Source organism: Lepisma saccharinum, chromosome 16 (assembly GCF_977018435.1).
Source record: "Lepisma saccharinum chromosome 16, izLepSacc3.1, whole genome shotgun sequence".
Classification (NCBI taxonomy): Eukaryota; Metazoa; Arthropoda; class Insecta; order Zygentoma; family Lepismatidae; genus Lepisma; species Lepisma saccharinum.
In genome coordinates this window covers 10,502,213-10,518,652 of record NC_139244.1, presented here as the reverse complement: position 1 = coordinate 10,518,652, position 16,440 = coordinate 10,502,213, and the positions used below count along the sequence as shown (strand labels likewise).

Below are 16,440 nucleotides of genomic sequence, written 5' to 3'. Positions count from 1 at the left end.
CCTCTCTCTTTCTCTTCTAAGGAGAAGGTGCTTCAATAACAAAATGGTTTCTTGAATATTAGTGAATATAAATGTGCCTTTCCCCTCCCATATGGTAATGTAAGTTTCTTGAAGAGTGGTTCTGGAAACTGAAAACAGATAACAGAAAAAGACAGTACGTAGAGTATTTTGGACACATATCGAATTTACAAAATGAATTTAGATAAAATTACACAATACCACACAGGATATTTTTTCGGGAGGAGCTGGAATTGTGCTTGTCTGCTTTCACACAATAAGATATTTCCGTTAAAATCTTTCCATTCTAATGCGAATTTGCATTTAATACTCTATTTTTTTCCGTGTTCTTCACTCGGAAATTATGACTTTTTTCTCAAAATCTCGGAAGTGGCTGTAGCCCCTTCAGCCCTCCTCTGCGCACGCCACGATACAGTCTCCAGCAAAGCTTGTTGCTAAAAATACTTTTATTTAATATCACAGTTCACTTTACAGTTCCGTCGTGAGATCCGAAGGCCTTCTCTTAAACTCGCCACTCTGTGGGTCAATTTCACCCTCAAAGCCTTCGTTAGTGTTTCCATAGGGTTCGCCACTTGCACTTTCACTGACCAGGCTCCACTTGCCGTCAGAATTCTTGGGATTTTCAAGATCCACAAACTCTTCACCGTTCCATCCGGAATAGATGTTAAATATTCCAGAACTCTGCCTATCCACTTTCCCGTCGACTGCGTCCCCATTGGAAACAGGTCGTGTTTTAATAATATGGCTGGTTGACTTTGGATTAGCTTTAGTGCGTCTGCACTTGAAGCAGTAGACAGCTATCCCTATAGCGGCAACGACGACCACAGCGCCAACTACAACCCCTGCCAGGAATCCAGGGTCGTCTGTGATTGACTCTTCTTCACCTTCGCTGTTGGTGGCCTGTGTTCTTGAAGGTGATGTCTCCCCAGGCCCTGTGAATGTAAAGAAGCAATATTTGGTATCATAGGGGTACCTTAGCGGTGGCAAGGGGGGCAGTCAGGGTTGTTAAAGGCACAGGAATTTTAAATAAATTCAATTCCGGTCCAGGAGAGAAAATCAGCAAGCGTAAATGGGTTATGGACCGTAAAGAACCTTTTTATCTGTAAAGTATTTGAATTCGGTCCATGATCCTTTTTACCAGATCAATTTAAATACGGTCCAGGAACCTTTTTTTCTGGATCAATTTAACTCGGTCCAGAAACCTTTTTTTTTTCAATGGAACAACACGCAACTTGGACCGAATTTAAAATGTGCGAGAACCTATTAGAATTTATAAGTTCCTGGACCTTTAAGAACCCTGGGGGCAGTTGTCCCCCAAAATTTTCAGGTTTAATAAAATTTACAAGTTTTTGTTAACCTTCTCGGACCTGAGGAACAAAGACATGAAGAATAATTTTTATGATTTCTCAAATCTAACAGTGACTTAGCTATTTTTATGGGATGGTTAAGATAAGCCCCAAGTTCGATTCTGTCCCCAAAATGTTAGGTCCCCAAGTTATGCCCGTGTTTGGTATAATCAGTCTCAAGTTGTGTATTTGAGGACCACAGCCGGTTCTAGGGAGGGGAAACTCGGGTTCAGGAGGACCCAAGCCAGATAAAAATAGTTGTTTTGTGTACGGTTTTTTATGAGTTTTTAGGACACTGGTACTTCCAAAGCAACTAATATTATTTCTCCCGACTTCATGGATTGTATTGACATACTTAAAAATATCGACAATTTTTTGATTTGATTTGATTTGATTTAGTTTATTTTACTTCGCGTTTTGTGCCTCTTGGCTAATTTGCGAAGATGGGGATGAGTGATGAAATGATGAAATTGATGAATGGACATTCACAAACAACCAAGCCCGACAGGGATTCGAACCCGGGACCCTTGGCGTGACAATTTTTTAAATCATTTACAAAGTAGTAAATAAAAATAGTGTTCAAATATGTCAAAAGTAGTTAATATACACTATTAGCTTAATTCTAGAGTGAAACCATGATGTGAAAATATTATTTCACATGAAATAATGTAAATTCACTACGACGTCAAAGTTCAATGAAAAGGAAACAAAGGAATTATGGTACAGAAATGTTATTGGATATGAATAAAAATTGCGACTTTGAAACGTATAACAATAGTCTGACATCCGGTTGTGTAATTAAATATAATACTTAGAGGCATGCAAATTTAGTTTTTGACGAAAACACGAAATATGAAATAACATGCTGTAATGTTCATTTTTCATGTTTCTGAAAGGTCTTGAGGTGCATTTTTCTACCCTATTTTGTCACGAAATAATGCGAAATGAACTGCAAAATGCGAAATTGATTCTTAAATACGAAATTTACCGTTTATATACCGACGCGACACTTTCTAAAGTCTGAAGTATCCTGTGAGTTATGCAATTCACGGAAAATTTATTAATTCTGCTGTAAATATTTGAGAAGCAAAAATGGACCCCTTTACACAGGAATAAACTTAATACTCTGGTAACTACATAAATGTGCCATTAGAGGGGATAAGTTTATTTTGTGTAATAAGTGCAGTTTTTAAATCAAATTTAGGATTATATTGACAATTTTAAAACCAAAATGTCATTTTATATAGCACTTTTGATGTGATTATTCACCGCTATAACACCGACATTTTATTTTATTTACCGATTTTAAACCCGAAATCGACTCTGTTTTTGTACCGAAATTTTGCTTTTATATTTACCAAAAACATGTGCCTCTAATAATACTGCACGTGTGACGTTCAATGATGGAAACCTCCCCCAACCGGTCCTTATATGTCCCTCTCCCCTCGCCAGACAATTGTAAGAAGCCCTTTCTGAGTTGGGAATACATTCCATTCAAATTTTGACCAGTTCCTGAAATGAGAACTTTCGCCACACTTCCTCATCGGAACTGCCCAACCTGGGACAACACCGAGAGAACTTCTTCAACACTTATAAGATTATCACTACGCTCGAGTAGCTTTTGCCCCCTAGGGTTGCCCCCACCTCCAGGTACTCATTTCCTAGAGGCTGGACAAGAAGCGGATCATTGTCAGAAAAATTACCCCATCACCCCCGAGAATCGAACTCGGAGGCAAGGTTTATATTGTCCCACCGGACCAAATCTCACAGCAAGGGTGAACGAATATTTGGTCCGCCCACAGAGAATACAGTCCCTTAAGTAAACCATTGGCATTGAACTGGTTCCACCTGCGGAACAAAATTAAACATTTACTTGGGGAACGAATTTCACCAGAGATATATGGTCTTACTTGGAAAGAAGTCGAAAATAATATAACACCGTAAAATGTAGCCCCCCCCCCCCCCCCCACCTTGCGAAATAAACTTCGAATGAGGTTGAAGTTTGTTTCGCAAGGGAAACCATATTTCACGGTTCGATATTTATCCCCTCTTCTAAGTTCTTTCGGCCTTTTATTCCAAGGAGGACCGGCAGCCCCCGTGGCGGAGTGGTCAGCACACCGCGCTACGACGTCAGGGATCCCGGGTTCGAATCCCAGCCTGACGGATGTTTGTTAGTGTTCATTCATCAATTTCATCAAGTCATCATTCATCCCCATCTTCGCAAATTAGCCAAAAGTGGCACAAAAAGCGAAGTAAAATAAAGGAAATCAATCCAAGGGGGCATATTTCACTGTGGAATTAGTTTTCCCATTGTAATGTTTAACTTAGTTTCGCAGGTGGGACCATTCTCAATTTAATATCAATGATTTTCAGTGGTTTTCTTAGGGAACCTTATTTTCTGGGGGCTGACATCGGATTTTCCGCGTGGGGGTCAGACGCTCTACAAACCGGACCGTAGTTCTTCTTTCCGTATGTATGTATGTATGCATGTATGTAGGTGTGTGTATATATATATATATATATATATATACACACACAGGGTGGGGCATATTGTATCTACCAATAGAAGTTCGCAACCCTGTCGGAACGCAGCTGCGCATGCGCAGAGGTTTGCCATGCTTAGGCAGCTGCAAGTCTTGCAATTAGTCTGCCGTGGAACGTTGGCCGGTTCAGACACGAATCGTGGCAGTAGAGGTGTTCATCCGAACGGGTCCCATTGAGGAGACGCAGTAGGTACTGCACTGGGAAGCATCAGGGCGCCAGAGAATGAATACCCCTCCCCCGACCTGAAGACTTCTGTTTCTGCACGCTGCCATTGGCTCTCTATTGTGTGACCCATCGTATCATGTTGTGACGCTCTGGCACTGGTTGATGGCGACCCTCATCGGACCTTCGTCGCAGTGTCTCCTGCGTCTTCTGAATGGGACCCGTTCGGATGAACGCCTCTACTGCCACGATTCGTGTCTGAACCGGCCAACGTTCCATGGCAGACTGATTGCGAGACTTGCAGCTGCCTAAGTATGGGAAACCTCTGCGCATGCGCACCTGCGTTCCGACAGGGTTGCAAACTTCCTTTGCGAACCCATGTTTACGGATACATTTTGTTCCCACTGTCGTGTACTTTTCACGGTGTCAGTTTGCGCTATCATTTCTGGTAGATCCTGTATACATATTATAGAAATATATTTCATTGATGTTAACTTCTAGGGCTATTTATTTGTTGGTCTTAACACGATACATCCATCCATGTATCCATTGGTGTTCATGTGTTTTATACCTTTGGTTGTTGATATCGTGGAGTCCGTTGTAGAGAATTCTGCTGTCGTTGGCTCAGTAGAAGATGAAGTTGGCTCAGATGTGGTTTCTGTTGCCCCTGTTGTACTTGATGTTAGCTCAGTTGTACTTGATGTTGGCTCAGTTGTACTTGATGTTGGCTCAGTTGTAGATGATGTTGGCTCAGTTGTTGTTGATGTTATTGGCTCAGTTGTTGATGTTGTTGGCTCAGTTGTTGTTGATGTTATTGGCTCAGTTGTTGATGTTGTTGGCTCAGTTGTTGTAGTTGTAAATGACTGGTGTATGAATTCATAGGCCAATGGTGAATATTTCGACTGCAAGATAAAGGGAATGTCACACTATTGAATACATCCTGAAAACAACAATGTACACTCACCGGCAATAAAAAATGGAACACCTAGATCCTGAAATACACACTTCCCTGCAAGGCGTCATGTGTGTTGCCTAACTGTACAGCGATGAGTGGGTTTTAATAGCAAACCTTTCAATGGCAACATTTACCACGGCCGTAGAGTTATGCAACACACATGACGCCTTGAAGGGAAGTGTGAATTTCAGGATCAAGGTGTCCCATTTTTTATTGCCTGAGAGTGTACAATGAAGATAATTAACAATCACGTGGCGTCCCTTTGAGCATTGTAAGCAGTAGATATCGCAGCGTTACAAGTCAATATTCAGAGAAATAAACTTTTGAATATCAAACAATTTTGAAATTTTTCTAATCATAGTGTTTAATGCCTCTTATCATCTGATTTTTCTTTGGACAAACAGTGACAAAGCTACAATTTAATGATGAGTTTAGGTTAGAAAACTTACCATTTTATGTTTATTGGATGACCCAATTCTGAAATACACGGAAGCAGGATCAGATGGACTTTGTACACTAACGGTTACTGTCTGGGGCCTGCCTTCGGGCAAAGGTTCCAGAGATCCATCGACGACATCTGGCGGACAGCACGTCACATTCGGCACCAAGGCTCTTACGTCATATGAATAATATAATTGGTAGTTTTGGACTGGAATAAAAAAATGTAATATTTTTTAGACAATCAAAGATTATATCCTACTTAAATATGTATTTAAAAAGTAATGATTATTGGATTCTTAACACGTCGTAATTGAAAGGAAGATATTTTGTACAAAGTTATAGGTAGATTGATTTGATTGATTTTACCTTGCCTTTCTCTCATGGTGAAGATGATGATGAATGGTTAGAAGAAAAAATCACAAACACACAAGGACAGCACACGACACAAGTTACACCGATTATACTGACTGTGAGTCCAGCCGCCAGAGCCTTGTTAGTCGGCTAAAATGCAATCAATGGTGTACTGCGTGGAATGTACATTTGAATGTTTTCCGAAAACGTTACCGTCTACAACCTTCACAAAACACCCACTGATTATTCGCTGATATATGACTCTTGGAGTTTGAAGAAGACTATTACTTTCGAGACTCGTGGAGTTTGAAGACTATTGCTTTCTTGACTCTTGGAGTTTGAAGACCATTGATTTCATGACTCTTGGAGTTTGAAAACCATTGATTTCATGACTCTTGGAGTTTGAACACTATTGCTTTCATGACTCTTGGAGTTTGAATACCATTGCTTTCATGACTCTTGGAGTTTGAATGCCATTGCTTTCATGACTCTTGGAGTTTGAATACAATTGCTTTCATGACTCTTGGAGTTTGAAGACTATTGCTTTCATGACTCTTGGAGTTTGAGGACTATTGCTTCATGACGCTTGAAGTTTGAATACAATTGCTTTCATGGTTCTTGGAGTTTGAAGACCATTGCTTTCATGACTGTAGGAGTTCGAAGACTATTACCTTCATTACTCTTGGAGTTTGAAGATCATTGCCTATATAAATCTTGGAGACTATGGCTCTTTCTACGTTTTTATAGCATGGTGAACTTTACAAGTTCCACAATATACTTATTAATAAATATATACAATATATTTATTTCTATGCTTACCTTTCTCTGTATCATCTCTTGGACTAGGAGAGGTCCAGTTCAAAGTAACGTAGACGTATTCTGTTTCGACCCCATACGTTACATCCATTACCTCGAGATCATGTATCATCTGTGGTGGAAGCTGCAGGATATTGAAAAGGAAGTGTTAGTTAGATATATTTTGACGAGAGTGGCGTGGAGCTTTCAGAGAAATATTTCTGAGTGGGCTCAAGGTGTAGAAACATTAGTGGGGACACAGTCTTATCACACATGACTAGATTCATCAGTCATTTTGCAAGATCACTATACTTACCAATTTCCTTCATGCCCATATTAACATTGTCATTCCTTACTTTCCTTGGCCTTACCACAGGTCTCTTACCACTGGGTTCCCAAACATGAATGCATTAAACTTTTCTATTCTCTACAATGAGTATTACATGACTTGCCTACCAAAAACTTATTGATTTAATTATACTAATAACATCAGGAAGATGAATAGAGATCATTCACTTCAGTATCATGCACCTTCTCCATTGCACTGCTGTCTCATCTCTGTTAGGTCCAAATATCCTTCTTAAGATTTTATTTTGAAAAATACTTAATTGATGTCTCTCTAGTGTAGGGACCACTTTATACACTCATACAGAACTAAAGATATAATTACTGTATTTTATATTTTAACATTTAGATTCCTTGATTAGTCCAGTTGGATAAAAGTTTATTAATAGAAAAGTATTAGCTTGAATTGAGGTAAAACCAGGTAAGTCAATTTTCTGTCCTTAGCGAGGAAGTTACGTCATTTCCATGTGGATGCTATACTGGACTTTACAATGTGCTTTTTTTTGGTTCTTAAACTTGACACTTTCATTCATCAAAGCCTATGTTTTTTGTACCTTTTCATTTACATGTTGAGTAACGGTTTGGAATTAAAAGTTCATTTGTCTGGAGTTTGACATAACTGTTTATTCCCTCTGAATTTTCAATTAAGTATGACTTTAAAGCCCTCTTTTCATTTATTTATTGAAATTCCAATACAGAAGCCATTTTAAACCGAAAACAAACAATTGTAAAGACATTAATCTAGTGCTAAAATAAGAACAGGAAAACCATGACAAAACAAAACAGTGTCACGATAAACAGAGATCAGTTACATAATCGCATTACTTATGTACATTTGATTTGTTGATATTACCCCCAAGTATTTGAATTTATAAACCACTTCAAATGATTTGTTATCTATGTCTCGGTTGTGACCTGTAAGTAGGTATTTAGTGTTCTTTATGCTAACAAAGCAGTATGTATCAATACACGCATCTCATTTCTTGAATATCTGTCATGAGAGATCGTGTCCTTAATGTATATGAAAATATAATAATAAGAGATATATTAATAACATAATGGAAAGAGAGAAAAGGCACGTGTCTTCCAACAATGGAAATTTTTGTATCTATACTTACATTGTTGCTATCAAGACTACTCAATCTCACAGTCAGTACATCTTCCATAATCCTGTGGAAAGTATACGTTTCAGTCTGCATAGAGCTAGAACCACAACAATAATTATCTGAAATATGAAAAAAAAAAAGCAACATATTTATTTTAACTCAAGTCTATATCTTATCACATATAGGTCCATATACGTTTATATAGGGCCAGGGGCGCCGACTTGTCAAAATTATTGGGGGGAGGCCCTCTGATCACTGAAATAAATTAATGAATGACTCACTCTCTCCCTTTTTTAAGTTTTGGCCTCAGTGTTCGGAATCTCATAAAAGCCCATGAATTCCTCAAAAATATCAAAATTTTTATTCACAGTTCTAATGCAGAATATTAATTGTCCACGGATGGATATGTCACAAGTTTCGTCAACCATAATAGCAAAATATTCCAGACTTTTAATATCTGCTACCACGGAGCGCAAAACAGATCTCCCTAATATATCAATGATGTCGTTCTGAATGCCATGTTAGAGTCATTTGTAGCCCAGAAGTCCCATCCACTACCCTAGTTCATGCACATCGTCTTTTGAAACTCTTTTTAGTAAAAATTTTAACAATACTCATAATTACATACTTAGTATATAGTAATAAGTCGTGTGATTTGCTGTCTCTGGTCATAGACCCCCAAAGTTGATGGTTTAGCCGTCTCAGCCCCACAGATTGATGGTCTAGAACATTTCAAATGTGTATTAAAGTTAAGTTCATGTGGCACAATTCAGAGTAAACTTTACAAGAGAAGCAAAATAATACATTAGATCCTCTAAAGCAAAATTATATGGGGGCTCTGCCCCTGCATCGTTAACATTGGGGGGCTCGAGCCCCCCCCCCCAAGCCCCATGGAGTCGGCGCCTATGTATAGGCTATTCATTATTTGGAAATATTTGTTGAAGCTATTGTCTGACGCTTATGTATGATCAGTATTCTGTATTCGTTATGTAATATGATAAAGCACAGAATAATAACGAATAAGTACTGTGTATTAAGATGCATGTTAACGTTTCCCGCAGTCTAAGGCTTATCGTAGGGTAAATGGGTCAGAATATTCAGCTTGTCCACAAAAACATTCCGTGATAATGAACGACCACAAAATGTCAATTATGTATATTACAGAATTTATACCGATATCATTCGAAAGAACAGCTCAAAGAATTTTAGCAGATGTGTAATTGTTGGCGTTAACTACAACAATAGATGCCATATCAATAAAAGAATGGAAAAAATGGAAAATATTAGCCACAAGCAACAGAAAACCCATTTTAGGATGTAAGAGAAAATTAATGAAAATAGTCATGGACAATTTGCACGGCAATACTCATGGATCCCACTGTACAAACCTAAACATTCAGTAAACATAAACAGTAACACAATTCTTCTAACAACAATGCCATTTACAATAACACATTAACAATCGAAAGATCTTTTGGTGTGTTCTCTCTTGTCCACCATTACTTTTCTTCTTTTGAAGTTTCTTTGCAAGACTCATTCATACAGCATTGTACAGTGGGATCCATGAGTATTATTGTCCATGACTATTTTCATTATTTTTTCTCTTACATCCTAAAATGTGTTTTTCTGCTACTTTTGGCTATTTTTTTTCCTTTTTTCATTCTTTTATTGTTATGCCGTCCATTGTTGTAGTTAACGCCAACAATTACACATCCGCTAAAATTCTTTGAGCTGTTCTTTCGAATGGTATCTGTATAAATTTTGTAATACACATAATTTAAATTTTGTGGTCGTTTAATATCACGGAATGTTTTTGTTGACACGCCGTATTATTCAAAGTGCTTGAACATTTATAAGTTACTAGAAACCCACCAGGGTTGTACAATATATATTTTGTTCATTAGGTGACAGAAAAGTTCTAAATCAATGAATCAAAGATCAAATCATCAAATTCAAGCCACATTGTCAAGATAGAATGATGAATGAACGAGTACAAAATTAAGCCTTAGTAGATATCAGATCATATCATTTGTGTAGATCTTTGCAAAACACAACCATATCGAGATGTATAAAACACACATAATGCTATCTGCTAAGGATTTTTGTTCACGTACAAGTATTTTTAAATATCTAGATCCATGGGTTTTGACTGTAAACAAAATAACCCGCCCTTTTTCCCCTTAGGGATTGAATTTCGGATAATCTCTTTTTAGTGGTTTCTTAAGTTGTAAGAAGAAGACACTCGAATTTCAGTGCTCTAAGTCCAAGGGTTTGAGTTATGCATTGATGAGTCATAACTAACTAACTCTCTAGCTTTCTTAAACCCGAAGGTGTATGGCTGCAGCAACACAAGCCTTCCATCTGTCCCTATCCTGGGTAAGATCAATCCAATCTTTTCCATCTTTACCGATTTCCTTTAGGTCCATCTTAACGTTATCCCTCCATCTTCGTCTTGGCCTCCCTACAGGTCTCTTACCATCAGGTTTCCCAACAAGAATCCTGTAAACTCATCTTCCCTCTCTTATTCATGCCACATGACTTGACCATCTAAGTCTGATGAGTCATATCTTATACATGAATATCTTATTGTTAGAACTACTATTTGTGGGTACAACATTTTGTACACGTTGTGAGGTGCTGCTCTCAAGATGTCGGCACGAGATTCGTCAGACCCTTCCTATGCCCCTGCATTTCCCAGTATTGTAATTGTGCTGCGAAAATGTCAAACACCATCAGAGGGCAACACAATTCTAATCGCTATTTATAGGAATAACTAGTTATTGGCGTTATGGTGAAGATATACTAACCTTGATCAATGGGAAGAATTCCCCACAGGCTATGAGTTCGAGTTTCTGTGTCTGTTGGTGCCCTGCTCTGCAGAGAGACATCCAGTGTCAATGGGTTTGCGGACAATGGGCCAAAGATGGCGACGTACACGCCATCATTTGCAGTTATGTCTGGATCTGAAATTGAAATCACGTCATATGAGGGGCATTCCACGAAAAGTGGTCATACTCTATGTAAATAACAAAATAACCAATCTGAAAATTAGTAGCTATTGTTTAAACTTGCATTAAGGTTTAAATGTTTGTGAATGCATGCAATTTGTATACACTTCATCAACAAAAATTATTAGCATCTGTAGCCTATACGCTTCAAAGACAAACTTTGCTACAGTTTTAAAGCGTCATACACGTAACACATGTTCGTTAATATTCTTCATGCATTCAAGCTATGTTATCATACTCAAGTTTTTTTATATGTTAGTTCACTACAAAGTACTTCGTAATTCTATGAAATCAGTTCATCATGAATATGTTTATCCATTCACATGTCCAGAACCATACATTTTATGTGTGAATACCACATACGTAATGCTGGAATGCACTATCAGCGCTATTGGCCATATGAAATTAGTCAGACGTCAAGTTTTGTATTATTAGTATAAGTATGTCAAAGAAGAGATCTGTATCTATTTGGCACACCTGCTTTTTCAAACCAGAATCGTGTAATTGTTAATATCCCAACCAGAACCCGATCACAGGACCATCGAAGACAGTATTGTCAAGCCGGTATCACCACAGATAAACGTATTATAGGCAGATGCTGAACTCAGGCAGCAAACCTTCTGCACTATGGATTACTGTCTGCAAGAAGTTCTAGTATCGTCCGCTTGGAGGCACCTGCTTTCACTTCTGTATCAAACTATTTACAATAGATGGCGCTCCTATAATTCATTTATCTGTGATATCACAAAACTTGCTAGCTAGCAGGATCGTACATAATTAACGTAAGCGTAATTTTATTCGATCCATTCGTTGCTCGAATTGCGAATGTGTATTCTGAGTTCTAGAGTTTATTGTGAAACACAAACAGATACACTCATGGGTCCAAACTTTAAGGGGGGGAGGTAGTATCGAATAGTTTTCCATCCCATAAAAATAGCGTCCAGGACTAGTTAGCTAGCATAATTACTATAAAAATACTCTTTAATTATTTCTTCCCCAGATCCAAGGAAGATAACAAAAACACTTTTAACTTGTAAACGTTAATAAACCTGTAAAAATGTGGGATACAAGTGCCCCCTTTCCCCGCCGAGTTACGCCTAAAGCCTTCTAAACAGATGTCTTACTCTTGTAATCGCGACCAGGCCCAAACTATCAGAGGTTTCAACATTAGCTTGTGCAAACATACTGCAGCTGCATGTTTCAGCAATTAGCTATTGTAAACATACTTTCTTTGGAACAAAGTGTACACATTTCATGCAATTTTTTTAACCTACCGGTTCACTGCTATGTTGACGTACTCAGGTGTATCTTGGAACATGACTATGGTTAACGTGATGACGTGAGACGTTTCAGCAGTTATTTCGGAATCGTCTATAATTGTACACAGTAATTGATCTCTTCCGCTTTTTTCTTCCAAGGTTTTGAAAGAAGTTGTTGCCAATGTCTTTAACTTTTCTTTTCCTTGGAATTGACATAACGTGAGAGAACTTGAAGGTCTTTGCCACCTGCTACAGCCTCTGCCGGTTTCACACGTTCACAATAGCGCAATAATGGCACTTTGAAACACCTGTATACTCTTCAACGTTGCCTTCATTCACCTGAGCAATTTCAGTAAACAGATATCATTCCTTTAATGCGTGTTAAGTTCTTCAGCTTTGGTCAATATTAGCTCATGTTGTATCTTTCGTACTATTGTGTTGCAAACGTAATTTGTTTAAATCAAATGTACGTGGATTTATACGTTTTTTTTTAATATTTGAACATCTGTACATACCTAAACATTAACAAAACCAAGTTACCTTGACAATAACAAATGTAAAATTGATATTATGGTCGATTCAATAATAATAACCTGTGACGCAACAGCCCGTGATGGCCAGGGTCTACCCACCCACTGCCGGCCTCGACTCCCCCTTGCCGAGGTGAGAGATCATTGAACCAGTTACGGGATAACGTGCGGTCAGCACGACGAACCCCCCAGTCCTTGTAGGTTTTCTATGACCGGGTTACGCTATTAATTCGTAGCTCACCAATTTCCTCACGATTGTGGGTGGCCGCCGGTCCCATACATAGGCCGAAATCTCAAGAGAAAAGTTGTTGCGCTTCTCCAAGGAGACTAGAACCTGCGCGCGCATCCTGCAGCCGGAGTCCAAAGCATGGCGTCTTAAGGTTAACGCCCACTTAGACGCGGGGAAACGCAGCAACATACGCGTTTCCGGTTTCCCAGTCGGCGATAAGCTTTAAGATAACCTGTAGCTTTCTGGCATGGAAATTCCGCGCTTCGGATCCGTGCGATTCCTTGTAGTGGGTGTTACACCATTTGATTTGAATAGAAGCAGACAACAGACGTTCTGTTGCCGCGTTTCCTCACGTCTCAGTGGGCAATCTTCCTAATATACGAGTAACTGATCATCACAGGCGGCAGAGTTCTATGAGGAGGGTATCCAAAAACTCGTAGTTCTTTACGATAAATTTTTAACTGGCAAGGAAATTATGTAGAAAAATAGAGAAGTGTATACCAATTCAGAAAATAAATTTATTGCAAGACGGACCTTACTTAAAAAACAACCCTCGTACAACACTATTTCTCTTGCATTGCAAAATACTTAGATTCATACATTTTTATATTTATAGTTCTTCACACACATAAAAAAAATGTTAGATTGAAGTTATAGCCGCTTCAGCCAATGGCTGTACGCTTACGCTTCGTATACCATATACCATATACTCTTTTGAAAGGTCTTGACGTGCAATCGCTTTTATTCTAGCTCAATTAGTTTTTTAATCGCCATATCTCCGTTCCTAACTGAGCTAGGAGGATGGTTGATAGCTCGTTGGACTCTGAATGAAGTCCTCTTTCCGATTCTACAATACAAAATGGGGGTTTCCATTTAAAATTTCACAGTTGCTCCCCACCCCACCACCAGGGGGCGGGGGTGGGGAATCAAGTGTGATATCATTGAATAGCTTTCTTTCACTTATTAAGCACGTATTGTTTCGTTTCCGATTCTATGTGTATTTCTCACGATATGTGACCATCCCGTGACTTTTGTACCACCCGGTATAACACAAATATCCTAATTGTATCACACACGACGTTCAGAAAAATATTTTTTGCATCATTTTGTTGCGTTCAGATGTTCTCGGTGCTAACATGGTTCGCATAATTAATTCAAAAGTTATTCATAAATATATTTTTCTAGTCGTAATATCAAGTGTTGCAATTCAACTTACCTATACCATCATCCTGGGCTATATAATCGTAAACAGATCCTGAGGAGCTATCCCTTACGTAAACCGTAACGAGAGCGTTTGCTATGGGATATCCGTTGAGGGTCAACTCCACAAAGACCAAGAAATCTGTGGTTGACAAATTGATGTCGTTGTTCTCGCCACTGGTCCATATCTGGATGCTGGGAGGATCCGTTGCGTTTGGGAGTTGGTACGAGTAGACTCTCAGACTTACTTCCAGAGGTTGGCACTCTTGTCCGCAGGAATCGTTAAGGTATGTGAGCTGAACTGTCCAGTTGCCAGTCTGTAATGAGAAAGGAATTGATCTGTATAAACAATTTTTTCATGTAATTGTGAGGTAGGTTGCCATTATTTGTCTTTTGATGTACAAGTGTTTAATTTTATCCAAAGTTGAGTATGAGAACTATGAGAACTTGATTAATTTCGGATGTACAGCGACCTTACAATCATTTCCTGTAGCGTAAGGGGTGAGCCTTTCTCAAGACACCCAAATACCAACCCCTCTTCCACGTATTACACCCTGGACTGCATTTTGCAAGACTAACGAGGCTCTGGCGCCAGGACTATTTGTGTGCTGTCATTGTGCGTTTGTGATTATTCTTTCATCTTATCATCATCATCTTTGCAATTAGAAAAAGTGGCAGAAAAGCGAAGTAAAACAAATAAATTTAATGAATCATTCAATCAAAAGACAAGCTTCACTTTGTGCATTAAAAACATCATGCCGAGACGAGGTTTAACGTAGTAAATTATCGCCCATTTTTTACATGGAACATGATTGCAAATACATATTCCCTATATTTATTTCGTGGGGTTAAAATATGAAATCACCGATGGGTTTAATGTAGATAATGGTGTACAAAGTGAACTCACCTCTGCTTCGGAAAACTTGCAAACTGTTTCTCGTTGAGCATTGTTGCTGCAAATTTCTTTGTTGGTGCTATTGTACACTTCTCCTGCAGGTGACGCAATTTCATAGTATAGTAGAGGTGAAGACGTCATAATAAAAGACACATCTTTACCAAGGACCTCTTCTATGTAAACCAACTCTTCGTGAGTAGGATCTTCTGGACTCAAAACCACATTCGTATTTTCGACCTAAAAATAAAGCAAACATGTAATTGGTATTAGTACTCTCATCGGCACAGAATTTATGAATACAAATAACAACTGGGGTGTTTCAAATTTCTATGGTTCCATCCACAACACGCAGAAACTAATTATGTGAACAGCTTAAGAAATAGGTTAGGTTTGGATATGGTTGTCATCAATGATGCTGTCACTGTGTGGAATAACACAAGCAGAGAGTAAATTAATGTAGAGTGCGCGTCAAATCTCCTGCATATGGCGATAGCCAATAGCAGCGCACTGCAGCGGTGCCATGTCGGAATGTCACACGGAAAAGAGACAGCGTGGTTGAGGGAAACGCCTTGTCAAGGAGAGCACGGCAACACCGCACGTCTGTGATTCGCTGGTGCTGTTCAGCGGTTCAAGGCCATGTGCAGGGGATTTGACGCGCATTCTAGTACCTTACATCCTTATTTTCAAATATTGTTACTACACAACTTGTACTGTGATTTTATATTTCTCCATGAGTGTATATACCTCTGCAATGGATTATATGTTTATTATGACATTGAGTTTATAGCTGTCAACATGAAGAATGAAGAGGGTTACCGAGAATACAAAGCATTTTAAAAGGGCATAAAGTGGACTTAAAACACCAACTCAATCAATCAATATGTCAACTTGCAAGACACTTGTGTGAATGGTAAAAGGTAAAAAAGGTAAAGTGTTCCCCTGTGCATAGCACCACGCCATGAAGGCGTATAGGGGGTGTGGGGGTAACGCCCCACACTTTCTTGATCCTGTCGTGAGTGGGGGTGATGTGATCAGCATCACGCCCCTGACCGCCTTTACCCCCCAGGGTTTCTCCCAGGTACCCATGTTATTCGACGCTGGGTGGGCGCCGGGGCCGCTTCCACCGTTAGAAAAGTTCCCGGATTTGAACCGGCCGGGGATCGAACCCGGGACCTTGAGCATGGTAGTCAGACGCGTTACCGACTGAATGGTTACCAAGAATAAAATGTATTTTAACAAGGGGCGATACAACAAGC

The 16,440-nt window shown here is 39.1% G+C and overlaps 1 protein-coding gene across 1 annotated transcript in view; it reads right to left on the bottom strand.

The window, feature by feature from the left end:
- Positions 1–148: 148 nt before the first annotated feature.
- The window catches only part of LOC145999883 (calcium-activated chloride channel regulator 1-like), a 37,039-nt gene continuing 20,747 nt past the window's right edge, over positions 149–16,440 (bottom strand). The window contains exons 8-15 of the mRNA XM_083137154.1: positions 15,197–15,421; positions 14,306–14,606; positions 10,871–11,026; positions 8,076–8,182; positions 6,637–6,757; positions 5,475–5,674; positions 4,642–4,972; positions 149–950 (exon numbers count right to left, since the gene is read on the bottom strand). Of these exons, the coding sequence (XP_082993280.1) occupies positions 487–950; positions 4,642–4,972; positions 5,475–5,674; positions 6,637–6,757; positions 8,076–8,182; positions 10,871–11,026; positions 14,306–14,606; positions 15,197–15,421 (1,905 nt within the window). The 3' untranslated portion in view covers positions 149–486. The remainder of the gene's footprint in view (positions 951–4,641; positions 4,973–5,474; positions 5,675–6,636; positions 6,758–8,075; positions 8,183–10,870; positions 11,027–14,305; positions 14,607–15,196; positions 15,422–16,440) is intronic.